Raw genomic sequence first — 17,913 nt, 5'->3', positions numbered from 1 at the left:
AAAAACGCGAAAGATTCACTTAAGAATACGTTTACACGAAGGACTGGACAAGTCTGTTTGCGTTTATCTTGGTCATACTGTGCGACAAGGCGGCACGCAAAAGAAGAAGTGTGTTGAACAAGTGCAGAGTTTCGATTTTTCGGCGCCGTCTATGTCTGACTGTATATTTATTTGCCGCCGTGCTGCGCAGCTTGACCAAGATCAGGGTTTAAATAAGCATCTGGATTCGACAAAGAAATGAATCTAATAGCGTGCTGAAGGGTATAAAAAAAAGAAAGACGTCTCAAAGCGTTCGATAAATGCTGCGCTTCATGCCGATCGACCGACGATTTTGGCCGAAGTATGGATCCCAAAATGAACTTTTAACACACTGCTAGAGTCACCACCATCCCCTGAGATCTTTAAAATCGTGATTTTCTTATCTTCAGTATACGTATCATATAATAAAAACTGTCTTCTGTATCGGCTGATCTGCTAGCAAAACTGACAGTACCCCGAGCAGCATAAAAGCATAGCAGAGCATTTTAATGTGATAGAAAGTTTCCTTGCTGTTCGTGGCTTTCGTAGCTGGTCATTGTGGCAGTCATGGCTAGCAGAAAAAAAAAACAATTTCTGAAGCACTGACATTGTACGGAGAGGTGCTTTTTTCAACGGGGCGGTACAAAAGTGCATGCGTGCCGCTGCTAACCCACGTGACAAGTCGAACTGGAAGCCGTCGTATCCCACAGTTCCTTGCGATTGCCTATTTTACCGGTCGCCTATTGGTGATGAACCTCGTTGGCAGCCAGTTGAGCTGTAACTGGGACCAGCTACTAACTGGAACCACTTGCAGCTGGGACCAACTGTTTCTAATTGATTCCCAACTGAAATCAATTGGTTTGCAACTGGGACTAGCTGATCCCAGTTAATGTCAGTTGAAACAGTTTGGATTCCCAGTTACACGTTTTCACCTGGGAATGAGAGTACCGTATAAACCGGGATATAAGTCGAGATATTTTCAATAAAATAATAAGCTAAAGTTGCCCCTCGTCTTATATAGTGGTGTCTAGCCGAATGTGCGCCTCTGTCTGGCAACATGTGGCTTGCATGTGATTGAGAAGTTGGACGCGGCCATATGCACATCCAGATCCAACCGCAGGCTGTTTTGTTTTCCTCCATCTGTATTCTTTGTGTTTGTGATTTGCTTCCGATCTGTTCCGAGTTTTCGCTCCGCTTGACATTGCACTTCATTTTTAGTGGTCTTTTTTTTTTCGTTCACTAAATATGAGTAGCAGTTCGAGGAGGCAATACTCAGCTGTGTTTAAACAAGATGTTGTTGAGTTCGCAGAAGTGAACAGGAATATGGCTGCTCAGTGCCGCTTTGGTGTATCGGAAAAATCGTGCGCTATTGGAGGGCACATAAAGGGAAGCTGCAGATGTGCAATCTTCGAAAAATGTTGTTTCGTGGATGAAGTTCCGTTCATCCGCAGCTGGAGGATAAGCTAGCAGACTTTGTGCGGGAAGTTCATGTGCGCTCGCTGCCAATGACCGTGGATACCATTCGCAAGAAAGCCATGGAACTCGCTCAAGAAGCCGGGTTCACGAGAGAAGTCTTGGGTGCCTCGATTTCTGCGACGCAAAGGAATTTCTCTCCAGCGGCGCACATCCATCTGTCAAAAGTTGCCAGAGGACATCGAGGACAAGCTCATAAACTTTCAGCGCTTTGTGAACCGGCTTCGGGAGCAGAACAACTACATGATGTGGCAGATTGGCAATGCCGATGAGACCCCAGTGTGGTTTGACATGCCTTCGTTGACCACGATCACGCAGTGCGGCGCCAAGGATTTGAAGCTGTTGTCCACTGGCAACGAGCACTCGCGCTTCACCGTCATGCTGGCATGCACGGCAGATGGTAGAAAGCTTCCGCCCTTCATCATTTTCAAACGCAAGACAATGCTGAAAAAAGTGTTCCCACCCGATGTTGTCATTTGCGTCAACAAAAAAGGATACATGAACGAGGCCGTGATGCTCGAATGGATAAAAGTGGTGTGGAACCGTTGGCCAGGTGCACTGCTGCATCTTCGCAGCATGCTGGTGTTGGATGTGTTTCGTGACCACTTAACCGATGCAGTGAAACGCGCACTCGGCGACGGGGAAACGGGCCTCGCCGTGATATCGGGTTGTATGACGTCCACCCTCCAGCCACTCGATGTTGTGCTAAACAAGTCGTTCAAGGACCGAGTGCGGCTGGAATACCAAGAGTGGATGTCTGACGACAACCCTGAGACACCGACGGGTCACCTACAGAGGCCTTCGCTTGCGACTGTTTGTGGCTGGTGCTTTCCGCCTGGCATTCCTTGCCGGATTTCATGGTGGCAAATGCTTTCAAGAAACGTTGCATCAGCAACTCACTGGATGGCACTGAAGACGACGCACTGTGGCACAGTGCGTCGCAGGCTGTGCGAGGCACTGAAGGCAGCCATGCAGCGCATGGAGGCTAGCATCAAGGGGCGTCAGGGGGAGCTTAGGGCGGATTGGGAGCAGAGGATAGAACTCCAAAAACAGCTCGGAGCGTCGCTTGAGCGGAAGGAGGCTATGGCCAGCCTATTAGAGCAAATGAAGGGTGACCTTCGAAAAGAAAGGGAAGGGCACACCGAGCTCGAGCAGCAGGTAAAAGAGCTGATGGCGCTTTGCCCCAGCCCCCAGCGGTGTGAGACAGAAGGCGTGGATAGCGGAGAAGGCGACAGGCGGGAAGGAATAGGCGAGAAGGGAGGTCAGGTGGGCGCAGTGTCTGGCTACAGCACGGAGGCTCCGAGAACATTCAGCTCGGTGGCGCGGCAGTCTTTGAGCAGGGCAGAAACACAGGACAGACGGCAGAGAGAGAAACAAGTGAAGCAAACAGGGGTGCCATCACAAACAGGAAGCCAGCGATTGAGCGTAGAAGGGTCCTGGTGGTGGGAGACTCTAACATGGCAAGGGTTAGGGATGGCATCTTGAAGACAGTGAAGAAAGATTGGAGAGTCAGGGTGGAGGCCCAGTCAGGGAAGAGCATGGTGGATGCACTGGCCAAAGCTCAGGAGGTTGTAGAGAACAGCATGGAGGGCGTAAATCTCATTATTATTCATGCTGGGCTCAATGATGTGTTGAAGGGCAAGGATCAAAACCTTCAGAGACAGTTAGAGGATGGGATGCGCAAGCTACGAGAAGCCTCTGGGAGTGTGCATGTGACCATAAGCACAGTCCCAGAGGTCTGGAGGCAGTCTCGTGTGATTGAAAGGAGGGTAGTAGAGGCCAACTGTGTGATCAAGGGTATGAGCTGGCAACTCGAATACAGGGTAATGGAAGTTAACCAAGACGTGTACGAGCCCGGCGCTCGCCCTTTTGCACAGGATGGCATACACTACAGTAGAGCGACAGGCAGGAGGGTCGGTAATAGAATCGGTCGTCAAGCCACAGCTTTTTTAGGGGGACTAAGAGCCCTGAGGCCAACAGTGTAGCCAAAGACCGTTCTAAAGGGGCACAAATATTCAAGCCACACGGAGTCCGTGGGAGAAGAAATCGACGTAAGCACAACGGCCGAGCTAAGTCAGATGTAGGCTATATTAACATGCATGGTGGCAGGAAAGGTTAAAGTGGGAAGAGATAAAAGAGCAGTTGAGGCAGGAAGGGCTGATGGTGATGGTTGTGGAGACACACCTTTGGGACATGGAGCAACCACCTTGCAATCTGGACTACGTATGGGAATATTGCAATGGAACAGAAGGCAGCAAAAAAGGGGGTGGAATTGGTGCATTCATACATAAGAGCATGCCTTGGCAAATAGTCAAGCAGGGATGCATGAAACATTTATGGTTAAGAGGGAAAGTAGCTGGGCAGATTACACTCCTTGGTTTGGTGTACTTGTGGAGGGGAGCGGAGACCAGAGAAGAAAACCAGGCAATCGTAGAGCGTACATCAAAGGACATTGAAGATTTAGGAGGAGAGTGCGAGATAAATATACTAAAAGATATGAATGCGCATATAGAAGATATAGATGGGTATACTGACCCAACAGGCAAAATGATCATAGATTTGTGTGAAAGGCATGATTTGATCATTTTCAACAGTACCGAGAAGTGTGAAGGGCAAATAACTTGGGAGGTAGGAAGGCTGCAGTCAACGATAGATTACGCACTGATGTCACATAGGATGTATGCTTATCAGGGGAATGCACATAGATGAAGGTGGCTCCAAAAGTCTGGGTAGTGATCACAAACGTATCAAGCTAAGTTTTGGAAGAGCAGCGAAAGTGGGAAGGAGACAAGATGAGCAACTACAGAAAAATTTTCATTCAGAAAGGCAAATAGAAATCGCTACTGAACAAAGTGAGAAAGTAATCACTGAAGATAATAAAACAGTGTGGACATACACAAATCTAATTGGACTGTTTGGGCTAGAGCTTGCTAAGGCACGTGACAAGTCAACCCGGAAAAGAAGACACTAGCCCAAGAGTTGGTGGGATGAGAAATTTAAGAGAGCCATAGCGAATCGTCAGGAAGCCTCTAGGGAACACAGACATGCTAAGCAGCGGGGTGAACCGACAGATTATGTTGAAAGAAAATGGGACATCTTTCTAAGCTCTAGAAGCGAAGCATCCCTCCTGATCAATGAAAACATTAGAAGAAAGGGTGCTCAGTGGCTGGCAGAAGTACATAAAAAAGGACAGAGAGGCAGCTGCGAAATTTCGGAATCATCTAAACTCCCTAAGAAATGAAACAAGCCTAGAGCAGAGGTTTATAACTACAGCTAAAGGTGCTAGGCTAGAAGGGGACGAAGCGATTGAACATATAAGAACAAGGGTGACAGGAAAATTTCAACAAAGAAGTGCCTTATGCACCACAATAGACAAGGATGGGTCAAGTGGCGCAATGGCTCCATTTTTGCAACGAGAGTGGGAAAGGGGTGAGAAGAGGGTTCCAAGTAGTACATCAACAGTCCCGGATGGCATTCCAATTATGCTGATAAAGACATTGGGTCCGAAGTCTAAACAGACTTTGAGAGAGGCAGTGAGCAGAACAAGAATCGATGTTGAAGTCCCTGATGGATGGAAACTTAGCAGAATGAGCATGATCTTTAAAGGAAAGGGGGACAAAGCTGACATAAACGACTACCGTCCCATAACAGTGGCATCAGTGGTCTACAGGCTGGCGATGCAGATGGGACTGCAGGCATGGATAGAGGATGAGGGGGTGCTGGGGGAGCTGCAGAATGGGTTTCGGAAATACAGGAGGTTGGAAGACAAGCTGTTCTCACTGACGCAGTGCATCGAAATAGCAGAAAAGGAACTCAGGCCCCTGCAGCTAGCACTTTTGTATATCAAGAGAGCGTAGGATAGCGTGGTTCAAGAGGGCTTGTGAGGAATACTGGACACACTAGATGTGGAAGATGGAGTCACTAATTTTTTAAAGGAAATCTATAAAAGTAGCAAGGTAGTTATAGAGTGGAAAAAACAGGTATCCAAGCCCACAGAAGTGAAACGGGGGCTTAGGCAGGGGTGTCCTCTGTCACCCTTGTTATTCATGACATACCTATAAGGATTAGAGGCCAATTTAGAGGGAAGTGGACTTCGCTTCAACCTCTCTTTCGTCAAACAAGGAAAACTCATTGATCAGGCACTACCAGCTTTAATGTACGCAGATGATATAGTGCTAATGGCCGACAACAAGGAAGATTTGCAGAGATTGATGGACATCTGCGGTAATGAGGGAGATAGGTTAGATTTCAGATTCATTAAGGAAAAATGAGCAGTCATGATTTTTCATGATAATGAAGGTTGTGAGCTTAGGATACAGGAAGTCACGCTAGACATAATAGATATATACAAGTATCTGGGCATATGGATAAGCAATGGGACCGAGTACCTAAGGGAACACGAAATATACTTGACAGCTAAAGGTTACAGGAATCCAGCAGTGATGAAAAATAGGGCTCTGTGGAATTACAATAGGTATGATGTTGTGAGAGGGATATGGAAAGGGGTCATGGTTCCTCGGCTGACCTTCGGCAACGTGGTCATGTGCATGAGATCAGAAGTTCAAGCAAGATTAGAAATTAAGCAACATGGATTAGGTTGGCCTGTTTTAGGAGCTCACGGGAATACACCAAATCAGGGAGTATAAGGTAATATGGGATGGACATCATTTGAGGGCAGGGAAGCTAGCAGCAAGATAAAATTTGAGAAGCGACTGAAAGAAATGGGAGAGGAGCGTTGGGCTGGATAGGTATTCAGCTACTTCTACATGAAGAATGTCGATACAAAATGAAGGAAGCACACCAAAAAATCGACTGGTAAATACTTTGGAAACAGCAGGTGGCCAAACCAAAAAGAACTATCGGTTAAGAAGAAAGTGAAGGGAACGGAGACTGACGTGTGGAAAATTGGCATGATTAAGAAATCCGCACTAGAGATCTATCGAACTTTAAAGCAGGAAATTGCCAAGGAAAGGATCTATGAAAATACTCGGGGTAGTTCTCTACTGTTTGAGGCCAGGACGGGAGTATTGCGACTCAAGACATATCAGACCAAATACGAAGGGGTAGACACGGTATGCAGTGCATGTGGAGAGGAGGAAACTGCGGAACACTTGATAATGTTCTGTAAAGGGCTTCGCCCTATAGTTCAGGATGATGGCTCAAAGTTTTTCAAAGCACTGCGGTTTAGGAACAGGGAGGGCAAAATAGACTTCAAGTGGGTCGAAAGAACTAGAGGAAGGTTATCTGAATGGTGGCTAATGTCAAGGCACGAGTGAAAATTAAACCCTTCACTGCAAAGTGCCTGTTAAAAGTAAAACAAAAAAAGATGAATCTGGTGGTTAGTTCACCAAGTATTACAGCTAGGGGGCATTAGCCGCCGCCTGTTATAAAGGGTACAGCCACATCCATCCATCCATCCATCCATGTGGGAGGCGGCTCGCGACAAACACAAACTCGTCTTCAGAAGACAGTGGTGCTTTGTCGGATGAATAGGAGCAGTTGCGATGGTGGTTGAGGTGAGCTCCGTTGATCGGTGTGCGGTGCGACCAATTCGCAAATAATTGTGGTTCGGCAGTTTTGGGTTGTTTTCCTTTTTTTTTCTTTTTCGGTAACCTGAACTTGGGGGGGGGGGTCGACCTATATTCCCACTCGACCTATAGTCTGGTTCATACGATATACTGTATATTGATTATGGGCAGTAAGCATTGCACTTTTAAATGTTTCAGTATGGTGACGCAGTTGGCAAAAAGCAGCTTTGCAAACATGCGTGGCAATGACTACCAGAATATCAAGTATAATGCACTGATTTATACATTTACCTATTGTGACACAATTCACAGTAAAAAGGAATTCTGAGGGTTCGTTTCTTTTTTGATGACAACACCCTAATTAAAACCAGTAGATAATGAACTCAAGGAACATTAGTTGTATTTTAATAATTGTGTGTGAAGAAAGTAAAGTGATCAAAAGGACAATTTGCAGCTGGGAACTGGCCTTCAATTTTTGTATTATGCCCCCAATGTTTGCACGATATGTTTGCACTAAAGAAGAATCGTTTCTCTCATGTGGAGTTGGTGTGAACGATCTTTACTTAAGAAAACAATTATCTAAGTCAGGTAAATGGAGTGTTGCAGAGTGAAAGGAACCTCAAGTCTGTAGTATCCATCTTGCATTGTTCTTTATCACGAAGCTTAGCCCATATTCCTGTTATTTTGTCAGTTTCAACTTCACTGGCCTCGCACATGATTGAGAGAACAGTGTATAGCATAGAGTTTCATGAAATAATACCTAGAGCAGAATCTGGCACTGCGATCGTGTACCACCATGGGAATTATGGGAAGTACAGGCTTCGAATGAGATTGTGTTAGCTAGAGAACTATCTACGGATTCTTTTCTACAGTTTCAATTTAATTCTTCCGCAGCGTGGGTAGTGGAGTGCCGTGCAAAGAACTGGAGCCGTGTCTTAGTTCTTCAAAGAGCCTGAAGACTACGACGTCTGGGATGTGCAGGGCTTTCCTAGTCATATTTGACAGTTTCAGCGAAGTGTCGTCCACTCGCCGCTGTGCACAGAAGTAGCGTATCATGCCAGTGCAGAACATCACATCCATTTTACGGTTTTACGTTAGGGCGTCAGCCAAAACTCGTTTCAATGGACTGAATAACGACAGTGAAACTAATTAGATGCACCATCTTGATCCTCTGATTCGGCTTCACAATAAAACGAGAGGTGCGTTAATGTCAAACCACTTGGACAGACGCACATGGCATCGCAGCAGACGAAATCCTAAGTGTTTCTCACTTATTACTGTACTGTTATTTACATAAATAAACATTGCATACTATCGAGGGCAAAACAAGAATGTTTGTTTTCAAATGTTGTTTAGAATAATTTAATACATCTTGATGCCAAATCTGGAACGCAGTGACAGAGGAATGCATCCCCTGGTGGTTGTATTTGTCCAGGTTTCACTTCTACCGCATAACCACAAGAACGTTTTTCAATAAAATTTATGTTCAATAAAAATAAAGCAAGTTTAATTTAAATATACTTTCATATCGCTTTGTTTTACACTCAACAAACCAGTGTCGCGAATATCAAGAACGCGATCTATTCTAAGCATATCTGAAGCCTGTACTTCTCATAATTCCCATGGGGGTACAAGAGCCGCTGAAGGAGCCAACATAGACACTAGTGCCAGATACCCCCCTAGGCATTACTGTATGAAACACCTTTGTGTATAGTGTAAATAAAGGCCCATGTTGAAAATGAGCTAGCTATTATAGCACTCCATGCTGGGAATATTTTTATTGCACATTGCTTGGCTTACAAAACATTTAAAAGTTGAAAGCCTCTTGGCTAGACACGATAATAATGAGAGTTTACTGACAACGATGCCAAATGGTAGAGCACTGTAGCTCAGTGGTGGAGTATTGGACACATCATTCAAAGGTTGCAGGTTTGGTCCCTGTTATCTCTTCGTCCACTTCTCTTTCTTCACATGCTGTGGAAGTAATTTACGGTCTGATGAAAAAAATGGTCCGACACGTGGCATTGAACTTATAACGGCGCATTGATGTTGCGCCCCACAACTGTGCGATTAAAAAACAGGCCACTTTTTTTGCTGTTTTCATAGACTCCCATTGTACGATCTTTGACTGCTCTGGGAACAAAATTAAAGCTTATCCCGTCATGATTGCTGCATCCTTCTCGTTCATCTAGGTTGCCAGACACGCTCTATTGTCTGCGCTTTTCAACGTTCACCCACTATTAATAATTGCTGAAGAAAAGCTCGCTGGTTCTATTGAAAACGCGCTAGCTTCGAGCCGAGACTGCTAGAGGCGCTGGCTTTTATGTGTCCAGAAAAGCTGGATATGAAGCGTGCGAGATAGATGATTACTGTTGTGTGATAGAAAGACACCCCAAATATGCCTTTTTGATAATGGAGCCGCAACTACCGGCAGGGAGGGCAATATTTTGCCGCATCACAACCCCCTTCGGTGTGCTAAGTGTCGACGGCGGTAAACTGACGTTTGCAAGAAAACAAGATCGCAGCAACAGTGTAATGAAGGGTTCATTGCAGGAGATGTTGCCCAGCGAGCTTGATGCGAGTGTGACAAATTTTGAAAGGCGCTGTCGGGACCGCAGCGGAACTACACATTAAGGTGAAATCGAGTGATGTGTGATGACGCCATTGTAACGCTTCGGAAAAGTGCATGGCCTTTTCTTTGCTTGCCATTGAGCGGAAAAACACTTCAGCTCATTCGAGTGACCATATCCGTAAACTATGAAATCTTTCTGGAACTAGGAGAAGAGTATAGATCCTGAAGTAGCGTCACAGCTGACGGACGGCTCGACAGCCTTCGACATCTGCGCATACGTTTGTACAGCGATTTATTAGAAAAGGTAGCATGGCTATACATGAAACGCATTACCATCGTTCGTCAAGCTGACCACGCCCCTAGCTAGTTGCGTGCAGTGCATCGCCTTCCAAGATCACTTTATCAGCGTCGCACCCTGTAACGTATTCGCGTGCATTTGCCCTTGCATAGAGGTATTTTTTTTTTTTTTTTCGTGCTCGCTCAGCGTGGGACTGAACAACGGTGCGAAGACTATTTTGTCGAGCCAATGCAGCGGCGGCAAGTTGCTTTCATTTCCACGATCCTCGAGCAAAACCCTCTTTATTGAGGCAGTCCTGCGCATGAAGGCGAGGCAACAGTCAGCATTGTCAGTTCGATTACATGAACGGCAACAGCACTAAATTGCTAAGCCGCACGTACTGCGGAGCAGGCAGTACATGATTTGAATTGATTGAGATGTTTATCGTCGGTAGGTTTGTCGTAATGACGTATCTCTGCATTCGTCGGTGGCCATCATCACGCTTCTGTGAATTTTTATTGAGGCATCACTACACTCGCACTGAAGTTGTAGTAATCACTGCATGATCTACTCAGGCTCTTATCACAAATGCTCAAAATCATAAGTTCTTCACAGTGACATATGGGATGGAATATTTGAAATTTTCAAATATGTGATTATGGAATCGAATAGAAATGTCACAAATGCAATATTCCGCAAATATTTGACACTTTTGAATATTCGCACACCCCTAATTATTGATGTAATGAATAGCTTTCTTTTTGGGTAGCAATAACCTGTTAATATTACGTTTTGTCATTTTAGCCCATACTAAGGTGTAGTAGCTTATATGCAATCGAAAAAGGGAATGATAAAGTTGGAGCATTACACGAGGCAGGAATATATGACGGCATCTATTGAGAATAGAAAGCGCAGTAGACAACTTCTTTGCAATGAGGTTTATGTGCGAGTTCCACATGGTGTGTCTAGAAAATGCAACACTCAAAATTTTGTGTTTCTGTACCACATCAAAAAAGTGGAAACCTATGTTTAAGTTGGTGCAAGATGTGCATTTATTTTTCACAGTGAAAATAACAGCTTTTGATTTTTCATGTTTATTTGTAGACTGTTGCACAAGCAGCTCTCTTACACTTTGGGCAGTATATTATTCGCTTGTGAAAACAGGTCTGTTTCGGTATCAGAGGAAGCAAAGTGGTGTATGTCATCTGCGCACAAAGCAAAATTTGTGCATTTGTCAGTGAACATTAAATAAAAATTACTTCTAATACTCTTTTGAAAATCTTGGGTTGGTGGATGCTGGTATTATTGGTGGATATGGTGGAAATAATACAAGATATGGTGGAAATGATAATGGATATTTATTTATTTATTTATTTATTTTATTTACATATACTGCCAATCCCAATTAGGGATTATTGCAGGAAGGGCACATACATTGTGAAAGGGCAAGATTTATACAGAGGGTACTCACTGAATTATTATAATAACGAGTGAGATAAAGTCGACAGAAATACATTTGATGACTACATCTGTACCACTAAAATACATTCAGTAGCATAGGACATCAATTCCAACTAGTACTGAAAAAAAAAAGAAAAGTGAGCACTTCAAACAGTGGACAAAAAAAAAAACAGAGTTCGTCAGTTCAGAAGACAATAAATAACATTTGAGCAGAGATGAAAAAGTTTCCAATGATTGACTGTTTGTTATACTGATTGGCAAGTTATTCCACTCGTGAATTGCTAGTGGAAAAAAAGAATATTTCAGACAGTTCGTCCGGCACTGATATTCATTCAGTGTCTGAGAATGCTTTTGTCGTGTTGGCCTTGTTTCTTTAAATGACATGTACTTTAAACTGTCTATGTTTAGCTGTTGGTCAACTAACTGATATAGGAATTTCTGACGTGCCAGTTTAGCGCGTTTTTTTATTGTTAAGAGACCTGCTTTTTTTAAAAGTTCTGTGGGTGAGTCAGTTATTCTGTACTTGTTATAGACAAATCTTATCGCTTTTCGTTGTATTCATTCTAGGGCTTTTATGACATTGTTTGTAAAGGGAAACCACGCGACGTTTGCATATTCTAAGACAGGTCTGACGAATGCTTTGTAGGCTAGAAGTTTCATTTCAGGTGGCGCGGAAGCGAGACTTCTACAAAGGAAAAACAGCCGTTATAATGCAGCTGATGTGACATGACTAGCATGGATATCCCATCTAAAATCTTGCGTTAAAGTTAAACCTAAATATTTGTGTTCAGTCACTACCGGAAGTGGAGAGTCATTTATAATTAAACAAATTCAGATACTTGCATTTTTCTTGTTATCCTCAAGAGAGCAGATTTTTTAACATTCAGGGTCATTTGCCAAAGAGCACACCACTTAGATATGAACTGCAAGGCATTGTTCAGTTTTACAAGATCTTTTGGGGCGTTTATTTCCTGGTAAAGTATACAATCATCGGCGAAAAGCCTCACATTAACACCCATGCCAGCAGGTAAATCATTAATGAAGATCAAAAATAAAATGGGGCCAAAACACTGCCCTGCGGTACACCTGACGTAACGTTGGCTATGGTAGAACTTTCGCGATTGACTTTCACATACTGTGTTCGGTTACTCAGATAGATAATTGTCGATCCAGTCAGTAAGTGGGCCTTCGCCTATCGTTGCTTCTAATTTTTTTATACGTTTTTTGTGTGGCACCCGATCAAATGCCTTTGAGAAATCTAATAGAAATAAATCAGTTTGTTTTGTACAGTCTACATTGAGGGAGATGTCGTGAATTAGTTCAACCAGTTGGGTAACTGTAGATAGTCCTTTGCGAAAACCGTGTTGTAGTGGCGATAAGATGTGATTCTGGTCAAGGTACAATGTTAGATGTTTAAGAATAATGTGTTTCAGTAGTTTGCAAGTTGTGCTGGTTAGTGAAATGGGTCTGAAATTTGAAGGGTCAGCTTCGCTACCACATTTATGAACAGCAGCTACTTTTGCGATTTTCCATTCTTGGGGGAGGGAACAGGTTGATAGGGACTTATTGAAAAGTATGCACAAGTATTTGGCTACCCATTCAGCATATTGCCTAAGAAATTCATTTGGCAAGTTATCGGGACCGGCATCCTTCTTAGTATCTAATTTTAACAACAAATTAAGCACTCCGGACTCTGTCACAACAAGTGGTTCAATATGTCGGGTGTTGCAAATGTCAACATCAGGCATATTTCCATTATCAATCGTGAAAACAGATTGGAAATAGTTATTTAGCGGATTTGCTTTATCCTTTCTTCCGGGGCCACGGACCTAATGCGGTTTTCGGGATTAAGGTAGATTATGGTAGAAGCCGTAGTGGTCATAATGGCTAATGACGGTGAGAGTGGAAAAAATGGTGGCATATGGTGGCAGTGGTGGTGAGCCAATAGTGGTGTCAGCGGAAAATGCTGGCTGATGATGGTGAGAGTGGAAAAAATGGTGGCAGATGGTGGTGCAGGTGGCGAGCCAATGGTGGTGACAGTGGAAAATGCCGGCTGATGGTGGCGATTCGAAACGGGTTTGGTGGATGGCTTGGTTAACAAGCTGGATGACAGTGGTATGATGGAAGCTTGGTGGATGATGGTGGCATGATGAAAAAGCAGATTGGCAGTATGTGAAATCACTTAATTATTTGTAGTGTTTCACTCTAGAAAGCCCAGAGAAATATGTCTACGATCGAAAGAAACCAATGCTGCTCATTACCCTTTCTAGCACGTTTTTCCCCCTGTGGTGTCAACAACACTTAAATTTTTGTGTAGTGTAGAATGCGGTCGTGAATGTTTACATTTCGTTCACATATACATCAGTTTGACACGGGAGATATGGTACTTTGTTGTGATATTTAGAAGACTAGAGGTGTCACTGTGAACAGCAACAGTAAATGTGTTATATCACCACGCAGTTGTCGAGAAATAAATGAGCTCCAGTTTGCAATAGCGCTTTCAACGGTAGACCAGAATACAGTGGTCGCTTGATGTCGCCAAGCTTGAAACGCAACTCAGGAAATTCTTGCAGACCCAATTACTTGAGCTATACTTTTAAGTTAACAAAGTGCGTGCGACACCAAAATGCATAAACTTCTACCTTCGACATAACCTGAGACGAGTCCCAGCAAGTTTCATTTTTGCCCTTCTGTTCTACCACCATAATTTCCACCAAAGGTTAGGCCGACCAACCGAGCCTGTGCAAGTGTTATCGGCACTTCCAGGTTTCAGAATACACGATTTCGACAAGCAAGAACCACAATACTCATTATTTAACCTGAATGAAGCATTTTTTGTAGTGTACAGTGTCCGCGCAAAAGCGACAAATGTCGATTCGACGCGGTTTCAGCATTTCCAGCAGCATACGCCTCCCGTCATTGACAGCCGCCGGTCGCACTCGTTGGCACTTCTCTGGCTTTTATGCGAGAGCATAGACTTGTCCATTCGTATGCTTACTGAACCAATATGATAGCACATTGTTTCCCGCGCACTGCATTGGTTTTGGCCACGCCGTTATGTAGTTGCGCTAATGGTAGAGCTACAGTACTGGGTTGGCACGACTGTGCTGTACGTTGCGTGAAAAACATCACATTACTCAATCACTTGTGTGGGCGTATCTGTCAAATGAGGCTAGAGGCATCCTAAAGTCTGAGCAGATGTTGCCCTTTAGTACAAGCGAGAAACGGACAATAAACTTGACAGTAACCACCGGAAAACTGTTCCTGGTCCTCAGTCTTCTTGGTTTTCTTTTTTCTTGCGGTAGTGAATTGTAAGAAAAACCTGGCGCTGTTGCCATTATCGCAGTGAAAAGTGTTCTAGGCAGTAGTTGTTTGTGTTTAATGAATATGCCAGTTTTAGTAGCAGGTGCAGATCCCGTCTATCCGGAGTAACCAACAAACAAAACTCAAGTTGAATGGTTAATTCGTAAGCTCACTCGCGACTTAACAACAAACTTCTTAGAAGTCGGCATGGCGCAGTAGTAAGCGTGTTTAGCTGAAAATCCGAAGGTCGCACGTTCGTCTATCCGGAGTAACCAACAAACAAAACTCAAGTTGAACAGTCAATTCGTAAGTTCACTCGTGACTTAACAACAAACTTCCTAGAAGTCGGCATGGCGCAGTAGTTAGCGTTTTCAGCTGAAAATCCGAAGGTAGCACGTTCGAATCCTCCTGGTCACATTTTTCTACAGGTACTTTCTGCATTGATTTCTGTACAATTGTTCTTTTCATTTTTTTTTAGTGGCAGCTCGTCACCGTGGTTCTGATGCCATTTCGCGCTCCAGCATTGCCGGCACTCCATCATCCACCATGTGCCATCATACACCGTGTGCCACCAATATTTCCAGCACCCTAATCTACAATTTCTATGGTGGACATTTTTTCTATAGGGTAACATCTCCCATACTTTTCTTGGCACCATTGTCTGTTGTCATCGATATTCTTTTACAAAAAATGCATTGTTGTTTCATTCATAGCGAGGGTTTCGTTCTGGCAGACTTGATGCTTTCAGGTGGTATGAAGGAGATTATCGGTCAGCTGCCCTCTCATTTATAACATCATGTACACTAGGTGACGCCAACAGGCAAAAAAAAAAAGAAGGTTCCACACCCTCCGCAATGACAACGGGCAGCGCGGACTGACGCTCTCACGTTTAAATGTACTTATATATCTTATTAAGTGGATGGATCTGGTACAGTTAAAGGAGGAAGAATAGGCACTGGGCACGAGCAAGAGCGGCGGGCGCTGGTTTGTTCAGTTGTTTCGTTGACCTTGGATGTAGTGCAACGAGCGGGTCTAGGTCTCCTTCTTCGTTTCTCAAACTTCATTGTGGTGCCGAAACTCACCCTGTCGTCTGTTCATGGACTCTCCCACACGGATCAACTCATCACCAAGCGCGGCTTCTACCAAACTGCCACCACAAAGGCAATCTCGACGCTCGACACCCTACCCCTACTGGCCGACTCGATGACCCCGGCTCACATGCTCATGGAGATCCTCAACATCATTGTAGCGAAGAACGCCAACCTTATCACATTAGATAGGGAGGTTCAAGCTGCGATAGACAGTGAGAAATTGGAGGCAGAGTTGACCATGGCCAGCGAATGCGAAGATCGCGCCATTTGCATGCAAGCAAGGGTCCGCCGTGCAACCGTGCCGCGGCTGTTAACCTCACCCACATATGTCGCCATCACAAGTAGTACTCCCCGTTGTGACCCCTCTCGCAGGCACATCACAGCCGGCCGCAACCTTGCCTTGACCTGGCCTTCCAACTCCAATAACATCGTCTCGCATAACACTGCCCAAGCTGCACATCCCGAGTTTTTCCGGTGAACGACCCGACTGGCAAGGATTTCGGGACCAGTTTCAAGCCAGCGTCCCCAACAACCACTGGATCCCGAAAATTGATAACTTCAAATACTTATGACCATACCTGACTGGGCAGCGTAGACAGCCATTCAAGGTATTCACCTGGCCAAAGCGAACTATGACGTCGTCATTCAAATCCTGTTGGACCGCTTCGGCCGTCACAACATGCTAATTGACGACGATCTTAACAGTTTGCTGTCAGTGGCTCCAGTCTGAAATTTCGCCAACTTGCCCAAGTTAAGGAATCGGTATGATGCAACAACATTCCTCATCAACACCCTAGCCGGTCTCAGAGTGTCTCCAGGAGAGTATTCCACGGTGCTGCGGCACGTCCTCTTGAAAGCATTACCTCCAAATCTCAGCATCCTATATCATCAGCAACAAAAGGAAGCGACGCTACCTGAGAAAGACATGGCACGTCAAGGAGCCGAGTTACAAGTGAAACCCCTCAAGAAATTTATCAAAGTTCAAGTGGAAATACGCGTGGAAAGCGGTCTCGAGGAACCAATAGTGTGTACTAACGTAGCCTAACGAAGCCTCGTGTATTCGACTTGCCTCACTTTGACGTCGCAGTGGGCCGAGCCTTCACCGTAGACCAGCCTCTCAACCCCACTTGCCGCGAGGTCACAGCCGGCTGCGACATCGCAACGAGCCGCAACTTCACTTTCGATTGGCATAGTGACTCCTCTCGCTTCGACGTGACAGCAGGCCACAACTTCATCTTCAAACAGCCTTTCAATTCCTCTTACCTCGTTGTGGCAGCAGGCGGTGACTCCTCCTTCAACAAGCTTCTCGAACCCTCTTGCCTCGACGTTGAAGTTGGCTGCAACTTAGTCTTCATCCGGCCTATCGACTCCTCTCACTTCGATGTTAGAGCAGGCCGCAACTTTGCCTTCGACCGGTCTCTTAAGTTCTCTCGCTTTGACATCGGAGCAAGCCACAACTTTGTTTTCAAACAGCCTCTCAACTCCTCTCACCTCGTCATGGCAGCAGACGGTGACTTCGCCTTCGACCTGCTTCTCGAACCTTTTTGCCTCAACATCGCAGCAGGCCACGACTTCGCCTTCGACCGGCCTCCTGACTCCAACGCCAACTACAACTTCAATGAGTTTTGGCTGCACACCAAAAGACCTGTCCCTATCCACGGTGTGAAGACTCGTTCCCAAGGTATGCCATGGAGAGCTGAATGGACAACAGAAGGCCCGAGTGCACCATTCACATCGACTACAAGGACCTGGCTTCGCACAGCGTGAACCGCAGCTTGCCAAGGCAGTCCTTCTTCCCAGATCAAGAGGGTGAATGCATGTACTGCCTGTTGCATGGTGCCCCGCACCTGCTACTACATGGAGCCCTACTACTTGCCCTACATATTCCTCAAGCCTGACCTGGAGGGCGGGGGGTCTCCACTTTGTCTTCCCTCAAGTCCAAGCAAGTGGACAATCGGGAGTGCGAGCAGCGCTGCTGCTACGAGCCGCACTCAACCGAGTACATGCACCCCATTACCGTTTACAACACCACTGAACACCACAAGAAGATAGCACCTGACGCCAGAAACCTGCACTGGATGTACGAGCGCCACACCGTGAAGCACCAGCATTAGCCATGCGCTTCATGCAGGAAACCCTTAGTAACGAGGACTATTTTGAAGCGGGACACGCCGTGATCGACAGTTTATT

General features: G+C 45.2%; 1 protein-coding gene across 13 annotated transcripts in view; it reads left to right on the top strand.

Moving 5' to 3' along the window:
* Positions 1-17,913, top strand: part of LOC119169112 (uncharacterized) — a 64,223-nt gene that overhangs the window by 18,381 nt on the left and 27,929 nt on the right. For 4 of the 13 annotated variants that reach the window (XM_075886401.1, XM_075886400.1, XM_075886402.1 and 1 more), the window contains exon 1: positions 538-9,654. The exons of 8 other annotated variants lie outside the window; for them this stretch is intronic. In XM_075886401.1, the coding sequence (XP_075742516.1) occupies positions 1,735-2,976 (1,242 nt within the window). In that variant the 5' untranslated portion in view covers positions 538-1,734 and the 3' untranslated portion in view covers positions 2,977-9,654. Of the gene's footprint in view, positions 1-537; positions 9,655-11,032; positions 15,260-17,913 lie in introns of those variants that run through there. One more of the 13 variants, XM_075886403.1, reaches the window with a different exon arrangement.

The sequence above is a fragment of the Rhipicephalus microplus genome, chromosome 2, assembly GCF_043290135.1.
Source record: "Rhipicephalus microplus isolate Deutch F79 chromosome 2, USDA_Rmic, whole genome shotgun sequence".
NCBI classification, from domain to species: domain Eukaryota; kingdom Metazoa; phylum Arthropoda; class Arachnida; order Ixodida; family Ixodidae; genus Rhipicephalus; species Rhipicephalus microplus.
This window is presented reverse-complemented; position numbering and strand designations above follow the sequence as displayed.